Source organism: Cydia amplana, chromosome 1 (assembly GCF_948474715.1).
Source record: "Cydia amplana chromosome 1, ilCydAmpl1.1, whole genome shotgun sequence".
Classification (NCBI taxonomy): domain Eukaryota; kingdom Metazoa; phylum Arthropoda; class Insecta; order Lepidoptera; family Tortricidae; genus Cydia; species Cydia amplana.
This window is the reverse complement of record NC_086069.1, coordinates 12,618,826-12,635,827: the sequence shown is the minus strand read 5'-3', so window position 1 is coordinate 12,635,827 and position 17,002 is coordinate 12,618,826. Positions and strand designations below refer to the sequence as shown.

Here is a 17,002-nt window from a genome sequence, read left to right as displayed (position 1 = left end):
TACGCGCGCCGGCGGTGTACGTACCGCGGGGACATTAAATAAAATAGCTACACTATTTACATGAGAATATAACATGTGCATGAGAGATACTTGTCGTACGTAATAAATAGTTGTAACGTGTATAATGTCATGTTTGAAGATTTGTTAATATATTTTAATATTAAATATATAACCAATACAGTACATCTGGTACTAAATTACGACACCGGTGTTACAATAACCAGATTACATATATAACTACGTCAAAAATTTAAAGGGGCATATATATATGTCCTATAAAACATTGCACGATACACGTGCGAATAGGTAATTCGCAACTCGTGTCGATTTAAAACAATCCATTTGGTCGTGTTTTAAAATACGCCAATCGTTACGAATTTCCTATTTTTCGCACTTGTATCGTATATAACTATTACGAATTACTCAAGCGCACATAATGAAGATTGCGCACCATCTTAACGAATCAAAATCCGCCTGATATAAAAATACATATTGCACACTTCCCAATACACAATCTGAATCCAGCAAATGCAAAACAATTTATATCATGCGGCCAAACATAAACAGCGCCGATTTAAATCACATTAGTGCTTCAGACCTGTAGAAACAGCCGAACGACTATTATATGTTATGCTAAATTAAGATTTAGCATAACAAAGAACCCATAATAAAGAATAAATGGATAGTTAATTATGTAAAAGTCAACTGAATACATATCTTCACCGACTGTATCCAAGTCTGCTAAACTCCCAATACTTCGTTTTGCATAAGGGCATAAATTCGGACGTTTTATACCAAGTGAATAGTCTGCCTCTATTAACTCTGGGCTTAAATTATTTATGGTTCAGTCCGCCGATATTTTTACGTCCGATATATCGAGTGAAATGTAGTCGATATAATACCCTTCAATATAAACTGAACTCATATATATTGCTGCGCTATTTCTGTCAGTGCGGCGATCACCCGTGTTCAACGGTGACGGTTATCGACATTAATTTAATTTATCTTATTGATTGTGGTGCAGCTCACGTTTTTATTGAGATGTTAGTTCCCAGTTCGTATTAGTCTCGTAGAACATTTTGAGAAATTACGACTACCTTGTAATTTGAAGCTTTCAGCATCGGCATGAAGAAACTTACAGATGATTTCCGGACTCAGTCCCTCTACAGTCCATTAGTTACCGCGATAATGTTAAAATTACCCCTGTTGTCTGCACCTAATTAATTACAATATGCTGTACTTATTACTCGTATCTAAATAAACGCGCAAAAGTGGTTGTAAATCGATGTGTCGTATAAATTTCCTGAAAAGAGCTGAATAATTTATTATATATATTACTATGCAAATCCCTCTCTATGTTCAAATTTAAATAACACAGTAAACAAATTTATGAAATAAATTAATAACTTGTAAGTACTTAGGTACTTTAATATTTTTATCTGGTTTGATAAAGACAGGAAAGACTTAATTTAAGCAACATTTATTGACCTGTTATGCTGAGAGACTAGATCAAAAATAAAAAGGTGAAGCTAACTTTAAATCACGACGTTATAATGGAAAAAATCTGTCATATTTGTATGTTAAACTCAGTGTTAAACTAGTTACCTACATCCTCTAAACTACGGATGTCCTAGCCTTGGAGATCGTCTGGCTATGATTTACTATTTTAAACACACTGAATCTAACAAACTCTTTGATTCCGCTTTTATGTTCACCAAAAATAAATATGTGTCATATAATTCAAAGGAACATTTGAGGACTGAGTGTTTTATCTGATAATGTTCAAGGCTGTTTAATTTAAATCAAATCAATACGTAGGTATATTAGATTAACCAGAAATATTTTTATTAAATGAGCTTTTAAATATATAACACGTGTACTATGATGTCTGTGATGCTGCTTTCAGATTTAGGTATGGTCAAATAATTTAATTTTAGTACCATTTCGTACTTTGTCACGGTGATGATAGTACGAGGTCCCTAGCGACTGTCATATCGATTGTCACTGTGACAAGGTACGAAATAGTACGGAAATTAAATTCTTTGATTGTACCAAGCGTACTCTAACGTGACTCTAACTATAGTCAGAATCAGGTTCGAACGTTTTACCCTATGATGTTTTAGAGATTGACATTAATCAAATATTTAATAAATCTAAAAAAAATACCGGATAACAAAATGTACAAATAAATTAGATTTAGGTAAGTATACATGGCTCAATTTAATAATTTAAGTATAGGTAAGTAAATACGATTAAAATTTAACACAGGTTAAGGCAGTAAGACTAAGACTAATTTTCACGTGAAAATCTAAATTATTCCAGATTTCACGAGAAATATTCCTGGCTAGCGCTAGCATCTTTATATATAGCTAATGTTTACGCCGCAGTGTCTGTTCAGCCATCGGTTCCCCGTAGCGTAGTAAAACTGTTGTGGTTCGGACTAATATTAGCTGTAATCAATTGTGGATGAGTCAATCAAGCTTTCTTTATGATTTGTTTAACCTTAAAAGGACGGTTTGGTCAAGGGTTTTCAAGCCATAAGCATTGGTTATTAAGTACTATTTTACCGATGGATTAGGCTATCAGCGATAGCCTAATGATGGTTTCATTTTCGCGCACAACTGTCATGATCAGAATATAATACATAGATTTACCAGTCGTTAATGAAATCTAAATAAATATAAATATAAAAATGCGTATATGTCTCGATATCCATTATGACCTTCTTATAAATAATACCGATATTATGCAATAAGGCTCATCGTAATTTAAAAAACTGTCCAAAATTGATTGCAGTCATTAATTGGAATGGCACATGCACGATTCGCATTTTTAGTACGGTCTGATACTGATACGGTCATACTTTATCCTCAACCATATTTTCCAAAAAAAACATATTTTCATTCGTTCATCGGTTAGACTTGCGGTCACATTAAATACTTTCTGCCTGTGATGTCGGCAATAAAAGCAAGCTCCGTTTGGATATCCGTCAGATGTTTATTTCGGTAACCACGGGGTCTTCTGCTCCAATATAATCTATCATTTTAATAGCCGAGGCTAGGAAGTGGAGAGTGGTTTGATTTTTAACTCATGTTGATTTGAATTTGTCTAATGTCAAAATATAAAACACGTGTATCCATTCGTCACGATCATCAAAGTTTAGATGCTACTGAGTACGTCACTTATACATACAGTTTCTGGGTCATGCTCAAATTTAAATAGGTGCCAATTCATCTGTTCTGTTCCTGTTAGTATCTAGTATTTTGAGACAGCAAATGAACTTGCTTTTCTCTGACGTAGGTAACTCAGTGTAACCTCAAGTAGAACTTTGCCTACACTGTGTATGATGTCTTCCCAGTAGCATAATGGGATCCAAACTAGCCTAAACAATAGGGGCGGTGTATGTGGGCCAAGCAATACGCTAGATTGGTTAACTGGTGTGCACAGCCAGCAGAGGTATTGACACGCATCTTTACATATAAATGTTAAATATAATATGTATATGGGGCATCAGCGGCATCACATTAAAAGTAGAAGCTTTAATAGTTACAATATAGCAAATTATTTAGGATTCCTAAAACAAACTCAATATGTTCGTTAACACGCTTGGCCTATTTGTATGAGAATATAAATAAAAAGTAAATAAGAAACTGGGGAAAGTATCTTTATTATTTGCATTCAGTCGTTAGATAAGGCATTCCATCATGATCATTTGCAAAATTTTATGAATGTTTAACCAATACCTTTACCATCTGTACCACAAACGGTGGTTAATAGATTACACTTATTTAATACAAATACGTTATTATTTAGCGATTTACTAATTCACATTAACTTGATTCTTGTCAGTTGTTTCGGTATCGTTAGTAACCAGTTAACAAATAATAACTTGGTTAACCATTTGTTTGGCTGATAATATGTAATACATTTACACAGTGATTTATATTGAACATAATAGTAACACAGATGAACTATTTAATAATGTTGTATGTACACTTTTACTAATAGCATAATCACAAACTTTAAGGATGTTTTGATGACATTCTAATATTATATGCGGATGGTTTATTTAGGACATGTCAAGTGTGTTTAGTAATTATACCTAGATAACAGTTATTTATTTTACAAGGGGGCAAAGTTTTTGTTAAACCCCTCGTGCTAACATTGATACCCGAGCAAGTGAAAAATTCCAAAATTTTGGAATCTTAAGCGTTGCGAGGGTTTCAAGGCACGAGGGTTAAACAAACTTGTGAATAAAAGAGGAAAATTGTTTTTGATGTCGGCCTTCGCAATAATGTATTATAAGGTAACTAACCATGATACTTAAATTGTTAACATTGCAAGGGTAAATTTGTGGTTTTGTGCCCTAAATCACATTGCTATACATCAAATAGATACCTACAAGTCTTTGTATAGCTAGCTAGAACACTGAGGCTGATTCTTGTCGCAAGTAACAAAGTAAAATGTCAAACCGTTAAGAACTTGTTAAAAATAATGGTAAATATAAGAACGTTGAACTTCAACCTTTACAACTGCACCCTCTTTGTTAACAAATAAACATTTTTCTTTTTTTTTTCTTTTTTTTTCGTGTAACAAACAACACCCATCGTTGACAAAATCACTCATTCCGCGCTCGTCCTCGCTCAGCGGAGTTCTTTACGGGCATCGCCGTTTTTCTAGGGTTCTGTCGTGTTACGGAAAAACCAAAACCTACGTGACATGATAATAACTTATTGTGTTTTTGTAAATATGTTTTCTTTTTTATTGTGAAAATGCTAAAAATGTGTTTGGCTTTTTAAATAAGTTTTTGATAAATTTGTTCAGTTTAGGTCCTACTAATACTTGTGATAGGAACCGTTTTATGTAAGCACTACGTGCATTCTGGAGAATAAAAGTTTGAAGTTTGAGTAATAAAAATCAACACAAACTAAATAATTATTAAAATTCAGTATATTCAATTATTAGTTACAAAACATGGCTACACTAATTGATTATTTGGTTGATGATGATATGTAAAAACATACATATCTGAATTCCGAGTTAGCTAACATTACGCTGAATAAACTAGCAGGTTTTGCGCTTTAAAAGGGACAACCTGTAGGGCTATGATGGCCGGCTCTTTATCATTTGTCACCATGGCTGTCACGTTCTAACAAATATGTAAGTGCGAAAGTGACGCATAGCATGACAGGTGATAAAAAGACGACCATGATAGCTGGTCTGCATTGCTAATTTTTAGTTTCTTACTTAAAAATAAAAGAAACACATCTTTATTATGCACGACATTGTCAAACAAATGCAAATTGTTTATTATTAAAGCGTTACATACCATAAATATTTAACTCGGTATTAGGTATGTTTGGATTTAGGTCAATCCTTAAGTAAGTACCTATAATTATCAATATATTCTTTGGACGCGGAACACTCAGACAGAAATTGTAGGACACACTTATAGCCAATTTTTAAATCAAGGCAATTCTAGGAACCAAAAGGGGCTATTCTCGATTCGCCTCGTGTTTGTGAGCACGAGCACGAATGTCGCATGACAATCGAGAGATAACATCTCGGAGACAATAAGTGTGGTGTTGACACCTCGGGAAGCGCTTATCTACGGCATGGGTGGTAAAAAATTATGTGCATATAGTGAAGATAATCAAACTCATGTATCAAGAAAATTTGTTTGCATACATTTGTGCACGTGCCGTTCTTATTTTAGGTATGTTTAAATCAAACATCTGATGCCACAATACAAAGGTAGCTTTCGTTAGAGGATTACTTTACTTTGGCGCAAAATCATAATATAATAATTAATAACCAACAGTAGCGTGTGCCACTTGGTTTAAATGCCACCCACAGTTAATTTAGAGGCGAGCTATCCAAATCCTTTAGACATATCTTATCTTATTAGGTACTGAGTTTAAGTGATGTCTGGTATTTGTTAGACTTGCAAAGGCTAAACAAAGCCCTATTGTAGTTAATCGCTATAAATTAACGTAAACGAACCCAGTAACCTCTCCAAATGTAAAGTACAACGGGAACAGTGTACAAACGAGCCGATTTCACGCGACAAGCAGACATTAGCATTCCCTGGTCGTTAATATCGAATTCCTCAAGCTTGTCGTGACAATGGTTTCTTGTGAGTCGGGTGCTTTACAGAATAGGACACCGAATCCTACTTTCGAAACTAGAGTGCATCAAGTTAGAAAATGTTAAATTTAAGCATTTTCGATCTTATTTGCCGTAGATTATGTCTAAAGTTGTTTAACACACGGAGAAATTCAAGAAATACTGTGTGTGTTTAGTAATAGCGACGAAATGTAAAAATAAACCGTTACAATGTGTTGCAGCAAACTTCGGGGAATATCTTGATTGGTTGGTTATTAATTATTAATTGGTGTTTGTTTTGAATCGGAATTTATTGGTTTTTTTAATTAACTACTGCTTAGCCGACTTGCCTATTAAAAATATGGTCATGTGGATCGTTAAACTTGTATTATGTTTTAATCAGAATGATCATAATTATGATAATCCAAGATATAAACTTTGTTTTGATCCTGCTGATTTTATAGCTACTTAAGTATAATACCTGCCAAAAGCATGAGTTAGTATTACCTACTTACAATATCTGTGTTTTACTAAGTGTTTACTCAACAGACTCTAAATAAATAAGGACAAGACCCAAAACCAACAACAACACAACAACAGTAACAAGGCAAATCTACTTTAGGACCTTTAAGTTTATATTACTTAATATATATTTGGATAAAATTTGGCTCGCTTAAAATTAGGTTAGTACTTGGGTACAATTATAGAGTTGAAAGTTGATACGGGGGGGGGGGGCTCAGATATATTTAATACAATGTTTATATGTAATTGCAGAACTTGAGTGTATTGAAGGTGACATTAGCCATCTCGACAAGGACTCAGCCACAAGGAGCTAATTGTTTCATTAATGTGATTGATTATTCAAACAGCGCGTTTACGGCATGTTAACGGTGTACGTACTATGTGACATACCTACGTATCGTATGTATGTACATATATTTTGGCTTAGGTATTCAGGACAACAAATAAAGCGCTGGTGGCCTAGCAGTAAGAGTCACACGTGACTTGTAATTCGGAGGTCCCGGGTTCAAACCCCGGCTCGTACCAATTTAATGAGTTTTTCGGAACTTATGTACGAAATATCATTTGATATTTACCAGTCGCTTTTCGGTGAAGGAAAACATCGTGAGGAAACCGGACTAATCCCAATAAGGCCTAATTTACCCTCTGGGTTGCAAGGTCAGATGGCAGTCGCTTTCGTAAAAACTAGTGCCCACGCCAATTCCTGGGATTACTTGTCAAGCGGACCTCAGGCTCCCATGAGCCGTGGCAAAATGCCGGGACAACGCGAGGAAGATGATTCAGGACAACAAATAACCTACTAGGCAAGGCGTCCATAAAACCCGATTCCTGCTGGCTTGAGTGCACAAACACAACTGGCCATCAGTGCCGGATTTACCACTAGGCTGAGTAGGCTGAAGCCTAGGGCGGCCGATTTTAGGGGGCGGCAATTTTGGGTAAAAAAAAAAGTATTTTATTTGCTTTCCAGATAGGGTCGACCAGAAATATGCCGGTCCCTATTTTTTTGTAAAATTTAAATAACAAGTATTATTTGTCGATTTTGTCGCCCTCTGTCATGTCAAGACCTTTACATTGAGACAGATGACGGCCGGACGGACAACAAAGTGATCCTATATGGTTTCCGTTTTTTTCCTTTTGAAGTACGGAACCCTAAAATGTACTATTTTCTATCAAATTGCGTTATTTTTACTGAAAAAATTTCGCGCTCGCTGCGCTCGCGTTTTCATTTAGGTACATTCTTTGTGACCCATCCCCCACTTTACATTTTTTCTATCTACGTACTTATCGCTTGTTAGTTTGAGATGGTCGGCGATTCTTGTGTCTTCGTGGTATTGAATCTGAACTAATTTTTCCGATCCCATGCCGAAACTCAGGATAGAGTGCTTCGATATAAGATACTAGCTTTTCATGACTTTCGAGCACCACAGAGCCAGGGATATTGGCACGGCCTGTGTAATACGCATCCCTAATACTGTCGTCTGTATAGCAATGATTATCAATGATATGCAGCAATAACATCGTTGGGGATAGCACAGAACCTAACGGAACGCCAGCGGTAATGTCCACACTATCGGAGCAGCTTCCGTCTCCTACGGCTCATATGCGTCTACCGGACTAAAAGCTAGCGATCCATTTGTATAACATAGTCCCTCGAACAGACCTCGATGCCAAACCTAACCGAACGCCTTAGCTATATCTAGCATGACTGCCAATGCCGCACCTTGACAGTGACACTCGGTGGCCAAAACCCAGCCGCCGAGCCAGTCACCTTATATGCATTTTAATATGGCTATGGTGTGTTGTACTATAAAATTAAAGGCCTCTGATTGGAAAGTACTTTAAAAAGCTATAAGCGAGGTGGATAGGGGCGGCAAATCTGCATAGCCTACGGGCGGCAAATGTCTAAATCCGGCACTGCTGGCCATCGTTTTGGAAGGAATAGTACTTACCTATAGCCTTACAGCTTTTTACAGCCTACCACTTGTGACTTGTACAAGTAACTATAGGTGAACCAGGATCTATTGAGGGTGCGCCATGTTGCGGAATTTCACTGGAACTAATTTTTTCATACTACACTGAATTGTCACCCTATACATGAGAATAACAGCGCCCTCTTGACAATTATCATATATTACTGGTCAGGCTATACAAAGGTATAACCAACGCTTTTGTATTTATGAACAAAATAAAAGTTAATTCGAGTTTCTGAGTCATTGTGGGGATTTAAGTTTCACATGTTATAGGTCAAACTTTAGTGATTCTAATAGTTGGAACGATTATTTGAAATCTGTATAAAATTCTTGTTCTAATTAGGTACCTGCCTATTGTCATAGTACCTAGGTACCTGTAAAAAGTTCGGTCTTTCCTAAAGCCAATTTATTTCCTTAATGGGTAGTTCCAAATAATCCAATTATTAGTTTTATTTTAAATAGCCCGGGCTACGCGACGGTAGTGCTTATTAAATATTTTTATTACCTTGTCCAAATACTTGTATTTTTGATTATGAATTCAACAATCAAATATCAATTTTTCGAAATAAACATAATCGGGGCTGTGGAGGTGTATTCAAATCAAGACAGAAATCACGACTTTACATTTTGTAAACACCTACTAAATAAGAAGTAAAAACCGCGGGCGATGCCGTCGGCAATATTTTACCCATTTACATGCAAAACGTCATTTGATTACTATTTAACAATGTCGGTTTATTTACAGCAGGATGATTGACGCAGCTCTCTCACATTAATTTCAACGTTGTGTATTTGCAATTAAAGTCCAATTTCAAACGGAGAAATGAACAGCAAAAATACTAGAGATGTGAATGTATTGCATAAAATCGACATGGCCGTTTTGTTTACCATTGTTATCCGAGTTGTTTATTGTCCTTTCATAGCATAGTTATGTTCACGATGGTATTTATGGTCATAAATATACCTACCTATAATTTTTGTTATTTTGCCACTAAATGGACAATTTGCTATATTTTTTAACTGTATAATAGGACGTTCAGTTTAAATATTTATGTACAAGTTGTACTCCGCCTCGACTTTTGATTGGTTGATAAGGAGTACCTGCCTAGATAAGGCTACACACATGAAAAGAAAATGTCTTGTTTTGGCAGATGGAAGTCGGAACCAGAGAGTGTACTCCATTATACTTAACTTTGTAGAACTATTTTTTGTTTGTCTGTCTCTATAAGATCCAAAGCAGCATTTCCCAAACTATGGTTCGCAACCCATTGGCGACATCTTTATTGAATTATGATCACGAATAAATATTAGTTCCTCGCCAGCTTCATTTGCATACACGTCCATTAACATCAGAGGCTACTAAATTTTTCCCATCAAATCCGATTAATATTTCTAGCTATATACCATCTCCGCTTCCTTGTACGTGACGCGCATGCGCTGGTCTATGGTGGACGCTCCGCCAGGACGGGAGAGAGGGTCTTTGGTCACAATGTATTTATTTAACCAGTATTTTAACTCTTACAAAAACGCTATCACTATTAGAGACCAGAGTGGATAGGTAATTAGTTGAAAATTAATCCGTATGCAATGACAATGCAATTAATTGTTGAAATAATGATGATCTAATAAAGTTTCTAGCTTTGGATTATCTATAATTAGTAAAATTGATATGATGATGTAGAGATACCCAATTTCCTCGCGGAGACTATACTCGTACTATCCGTAGGTACTTATACCAAACTAAGAACCGGGGTCGTATTTAAGACTTGTCATTCACACTTGCATGTTTGCAGTAAGAGTGAAAGAGATAACAATATGCCCCCGGTCGTCAGCTTGGTTTGTAAATACTGTAAATGTGAATCTAAGTGTACAATTTCTCCAGCCAGACTAAGCACTTTGACATACTTTGTTGAGGCACTACAGTAGTACAGGTTAAATATATGTATGCGCATTGATGTCCTTTCGAGTTAAAACTCTGTTTGCGATACTTATATTGTGTTTCAACCAATCATCTATATTCGTGGTAGCCGGTGGAATATTATCGAAGCTTCCGGCCCAAGTCGTTGACTTGCTCCTCGGTCGTTTTTGACTGTCTTGACAGACGTTATTCTGAACAATGGAGAGGAAACGTCTGCCATTATTAGAACTGTTTAGCGAATGTTTAAATGTTGGAGACAGGTGTGATATGTGATTACCTATACACTCAAGTAAACAGTCAACGAAGTTGTTTTGTATAAGTATACTTCTGTAAATAAACTTCTAAATACATCTACAGAAGTACATATCAAACTAGGCCTTGATGCCTGTACCTAACTCAGTAACTCATATCATATAAAATTTATTTTTCTAAGCTTGTGGGTATAAATCGTGTTCTAAGCTCATTGGGGCACTGGCGTCTGAAAAACCGTCTGTTAAGCAGCATCGGCGACTACTCCAAGGGCTGTGTTATTCCAATCTCAAGCAAGTAAAAGTCTTAAGCGTAAGTGCACTCTCCGTACCTCAAGTGTAAATTCCATTCGACAACGTAACGTGACGAACACCTTTGTATAAATATAAAGGCATACACATTGACAATTTGATCAGCAAAATAAGTTATAGCTGGTCAACCAAAACTTGTCAGTAAAAAAAGGCGCGAAATTCAAATTTTCTATGGGACGATATCCCTTCGCGCCTACATTTTTCAAATTTGCCGCCTTTTTCTACTGTCAAGATCTGGTTGACCAAGTATATTGGCTTCAACTTCATCTAGCGTCCACCACATAAATACATATACAGAATTTTATAGCGGAATCGGCGAACTAATGTCCTTCAATTTCATATTTGCGTCCTTCAATTTCATTGGGTGAAACGGTCAGATTGGTCAGAGCTGCCGCATTCGCCGCCGATTTTGATATTATGTACATTTGCACTTGACCGTCAATGCGCCGGACTTCTCTACGCGCGGTAATGGAAATGGGCTGTTATCGCTAAAATGGCCTAGGCCTCACAAAGCTGATGATAATAAAATACAAAAAACTTGACTCCTTATTTATACTAAACCATTTAGTACAAATAAGTGGATATAAGTTTGGAAGGTTGGCACTTATTTGTCGTAGGTAATTTTTTCCACTTTTTATCGTCTTTCGAGCATCAGCAGGATACCAAGCCTAGCCAGGACTTGTCAAAAAGGTCACAAGGATCACAATGGCGCCTTGACACAATGACATTTCACTGCAGGACACTTGTAACCAGACGGTACAAGTGCACGCACAATGAGCTCCATTCACGGCGCACGGTTTAATGTTTTAGAGGAACATAGGAGGCATAGAGTTTTCATGAATCTCCTCATCTAGCTGAATATATTTTATCATTATAATATTTCAGGTGCACGAATTTTTATATTGTAAATAGTTTCCAAAATCCATTGCTTACCTATTTTTTTACATTTGATACCTTGCCATATCAATTGGCCTTTGCGTCTATTGCAGACGATTTATGGTGCAAATCGGAGAGACAATGACCTCTCCAGACTTAACACCGCCTGGGACGGAATTAAGGAAACGCAGGGATGCCCAGCACCGGCATTACCCTCTCGGCTTCACTGTCTTAACCCACAGGAAAGGCGAGCCAATACGTGTGGAGGCAGGTCGGCTGCAGGAATCTGCCGCTTATTTCAGGTTGGACCCTACTCGCGCCTTACGGTAACTCCATAACGGGATTTAGAGTATCCTTTTCCTAGATGGATTGCAAGCCAATGCTAAGAGGTCCATCTCCCCTGTAACGAAACAGCTTTTTGCTTCGTTTTCCGTGTGGTGGCCGGCTTTAGGATAACGCCAACCCTCACATGGGATAAGGGTGTCGTACGAGGCGACCTTGCCATACCTACCTAAATTATTATATTCATTTCATCCTTATATTGTTTACCTATATAGGTGCTTACCTACTACATATAATTTAAATCGTAATCAATCATATTTCAGAAATAAGTAATGCAATTTTAAGATTAAACCTTTAAAGTGTATGATTTTATTTAACCATCGTTTGTGTTCATTTGTTTTTTTTTTTTCATTAAAAAAAACTGACTTTGTTAGAAACATTTTTTTTTTTCAAATTGTATTCTTTTGCACTGACTATATTTAAATTAATTGCAAATATTTTACTGTTTTTATTATTACTACACCCTCATTAATGTTTTTAAAGATACCTCTAATAACAACATTGCGACTCTATTCATGTCACAAGTATTTGTAAGTCACTACTCTTAATCTACAGCGTCGGGGCAGGGGACAAACGTCTTGTCATCCTCGCTTTTAAACATTACAAAGTGTTCTGGACCTACCAGTATTTAGATTCTACTCATAACCAATCTATAACATAAATTGGAAATTTGGGATACCTAGTATTTAGTGTTCTACAGGTGTCTTAGAAACTTGTGTTAAAAATTATATGGTGTATATAAAATATATAAATATACATAATTATAAACAGATTTATGTAGGCATCGCAATCGATCGGTAGGTATTTGTTTTTAATTGTGAAACTCTTCTGACATAATATGGGGTATTTATAACCAAAAACTAATAATATCATCTTAATTATTTTCATACACTTAATTACGTAAGTTTATGTTTATCTGTGGGAAACTAATATTATTTCTTAATTGCAACTGTACAGTAGCTATGAAATTGTGTTAAGTTTTTTTATTTCACTGTTTAGTCCTTTAAGTATACCTACCTACTTTATGTTATGTTTGAACATGCAACAAAGTCGGTTCTCAGTGTACCTCCATAAGACTAGCTTAATCTCAGCCACGTCTAAAGACAATGCCGTGCGACTGTCGACAGAATTAATTGAAATTTATTGCGTCTCATCCACGATTCGGACTCCAAACGACACTCTCCGCTACGACCAGTTTCTTCAAAAATGCACTTTAACTTTTAAGTGACAAGGTTACATATGGCTTGTGACGTAACTCACCTAAAGGTTTTCTCAGTCTATATAAAATCAAACTAAATTCAATTTTATGCCTTAGATGACAAGGTTAAATTTAGCGTGAGATATATGGACGTGTCCGGTCCGTATTGCGCGTCTTAATATTTACGGTCGTTGGACAATCGAAGATAATGGTGGCACTCATGTGATTTGAGGCAATCGTGGTTGTGTCTCATTGAATTAGTTTGACGGTTGTTGTTCAGAACAATTTATTTAATAAGGCAAAGTTCAGGAATTCACTTGTCGATGAATTTTCGTGTTGCCCATTAATAATTCTTACTATTTACACAGATCTGCTTTTATTTCGCATCACAATGACTATCATGATAATCTTTTAATGTATCTCTTCTGTGCTTCACTATTAGTACCTAAATAGGAAAAAAACATCGCGTTCTCACAGTCATAAAATTCTAAACAAGGCAACCCCTTTGTCCATAAAATCCGGAAAAGTCCATTAAAGAGAGATTTAGAGACATTACTGTCCCTAATTTAATGCCATCGTGATGCACGTTTAAATGCATTGAGTTACATCGTGACGTGTGGTCACCCCCAGTCACTTATAAAGTAAACGACCTATTTAAACAGTAAAACGTTTAAAATTGGACTTAAATCAGCAGTTTTAATGTTGTAACCAAGAATATTGTCTTTGTTCAACTTAAGACCCTTTACTTTTGAAGCGCTCTTTGAAACGTTTTTCAACATTTTTGGTTTTAGTGACCATGCCTTTATCGATGTCTTGTAGGAAGCTTGTTCTGCCTTTAAACAATCAAAATTAACATGAGTAGTATGTTAGTCACAATGGGCTCTAAAAAAAGAAAAAAACCTTTGTGTAATTGTGTAAAAGTAGAATACAGAAAAAACTGTATCCTAAAGTATACCCACGGACATACGAGTACCTACGAGTATCTATTTTATGGAGGGTAATTCCGAGGTAGTTGGCCATAGTTTTTTTAGGACTCGATAAAAAAATAAGTTTACATGTAATTAAAGAAATATTTACTTCTTCATAAACTTTGATTAATTGACTTTCGAAAATGAAAGAAACAATAAAATATTTCTAGTGCGAACAGCTTGAAAAAATGTATCCAAAAAAATTTACAATTGGCCATCTCTCCCGAGGTATCCGGGAGTGATGATCATACCATTACAGGAGAGATGGCCATAACATAACTCTGCATTTGAGTATAATTTATTTTTCATTTTTATTCCCCAAGTCCCTTATCTTCTTAAGATCCCGTTTAGGCCACCTAGTACCGCAAACAGCGCATTCAACGCAATTATACTTCGCGCCTCGTCCTCGAGATTAGTAACTGAAGATATATATATACATGTAGTTACGCCGGTAGGTGTCACCACTCTGCACTTAGTTTGGAGTTATTTTTAAATTTTTATTTTTTAATAAGTGGGTATGCCTACATTCCACTTCCCGGCTTCCATCGCTCCGTCCGTTCATACGCTTTCTAGTGCTCGACCACTCAAGTCACTTCTTAAAAACTTAACTAAGTTTCTTGTTCGTGGATTCTCGCACAATGCCGAAACGTAAACGTGCTAAGAAATACGAAGATGACATTGATCATCTACTGCATAAAGTTCGAAAATTAAAACGTAAATTACGACATAATAGTGAAAGTGCTTCGTCACACAGTGGTTCCAATGAGGAATTGATGCCACAAGATACGGGTAAGTCTTTTTTATTTTCGCTTTTGCATATTTTAAAAGGACCAAGGTTATTAAACCTAGGTAAATATACGTGCACTCAGATTTATCCATTGGGGATAAATCAAGGCGCAATTTGTATCGGTTGGCGGTCAGTTTATTGGGGACTGATACCTAACTAAATGATACGTAACTATTGACTGTATAGAACCACAGAACGAGTTCATACTTGTACAGTATATCAATGCACTCCGATTAGCCGTTGGGGCTAAGTCGACGCATGTTATGACGGTTGGCGTACAATTCATTGGGAATTGTTACCTAACTTCAAGATAGGATAACTTGCGTTATCTGGTTCAGTTCAGACGATTAGAATATTACTCAGTAATAATGTATTTCAGTTTTATAAGTAAAAAATAAAGTCATATATAGACTATAGTAATTACAGTATATTTACCTTAAATATAGTCTTGAAGATATTCTTGTTTAATCCATTTTTTATTTAAATAAACGAGTATAAATATAAAAGCAAACTAAGGATTGCTTTTTGTTCTCAGAATCACCGGTTTTACGACCAGACGATTGGTTTCCGGAATACCCGGATTATGAACTGAACTACGATCCATACAGTCAGAATGACCAATATAATGGCGCTGAGTGTCAGGAAGACCCTATTGAGGCCGATAATTGTCCTATCGAGGAATCTCAGAATTCTGTTGGAAATTTGATAAAGCCTACTGAGGCTCAGCAAAACGCTACACAGACCGTGACAAATACTAGCGACAATGCCGTACCCGGCACGAGCTCCAGCGCCATAGCCGGCACCAGCTCCAGCGCCATAGCCGGCACCAGCTCCAGCGCCGTAGCCGGCGCAAGCGCAGTTGCCATACCAGGCACAAGCACGTCCACTGTTGAGCAGGCCGACGATAATAAGGTCGCTGACACAATCGATTTGGACGATGATGTATTACAAATTCTGGGAGATGACCCCTCGTCGGCCACAATATATGGAAAAGAGGTACGTGCAGAAATAGCTACCCGTTTTACACATGTTGTCATAGAAGGTATAACTAAAGAAACCCGTAAAGACCTCCTTAGTAAATACCTAATCCCTGCTAATTGCGTTAAAATAGGCGCGCCAAAATTAAACCCTGAGATCAAAGCTGCCATCTCAGAAAATTTTGCTAAACGAGACAAAGGCATTGAGTCCAAGCAAAAGGAAATGGCTTGCGCAATATCATGTCTTAGTGAAATAATTACATCGCAATTAAATTCGAAAGAGAAAAATAACGACCTCTTACAAAAACTTATAGACCTCGGTCGTATTTTGTGCGACTTACAATACGCAGACAGCGTAACCAGACGCAATTTTATACTTTTTTCATTGAAAAAAGATCTCAAAGACCATCTGGCGAATACCAAGATAGACACTTGCCTATTTGGCGAAGACTTGACGGAAACGCTTAAATCAGCGAAAGCCATGATTAAATCCGGCGGAGAGATAAAAGCTCCTGCTCCTAAGCAGCCCGTAGCGCAATACAGGCGGGTGAGATCCAGTGTATCGCGGCCTTTAAACCGTCGAGGCCCAGCGCCGCGCAGGCCGCCGCCGGGCCCGCCGCTGCCACCGGCCCCGATCCCGAGGGGCCGCGCGCCTGCTCCCCGCGCGCCGCCACCCCCGCCACCCCCGGCGCCGCCCGCGCGCTACTACAGGCCGTCGTACGCGCACCAGCCCCCGCCGCGCCACCACTACTACTAGACACAGTTAAGTATGCCGGCCG

General features: G+C 37.1%; 2 protein-coding genes across 3 annotated transcripts in view; one reads left to right on the top strand and one right to left on the bottom strand.

Annotated features, from left to right (window-relative positions):
- Positions 1-17,002, bottom strand: part of LOC134647925 (fibroblast growth factor receptor homolog 1-like) — an 82,791-nt gene that overhangs the window by 49,830 nt on the left and 15,959 nt on the right. The window lies entirely within an intron of this gene.
- On the top strand, positions 15,098-16,980 carry LOC134653611 (uncharacterized). The gene is made up of 2 exons (XM_063509011.1): positions 15,098-15,248; positions 15,782-16,980. The coding sequence occupies exons 1-2, from the start codon at positions 15,098-15,100 to the stop codon at positions 16,978-16,980; spliced, it is 1,350 nt and encodes a 449-aa protein (XP_063365081.1).

Coding starts and splice junctions, on each gene's coding strand:
- LOC134653611 (XM_063509011.1), top strand. CDS start 15,098: ATGCCGAAACGTAAACGTGCTAAGAAATACGAAGATGACATTGATCAT. Junction 15,249..15,781: donor ATTGATGCCACAAGATACGG/GTAAGTCTTTTT, acceptor TTTTGTTCTCAG/AATCACCGGTTTTACGACCA.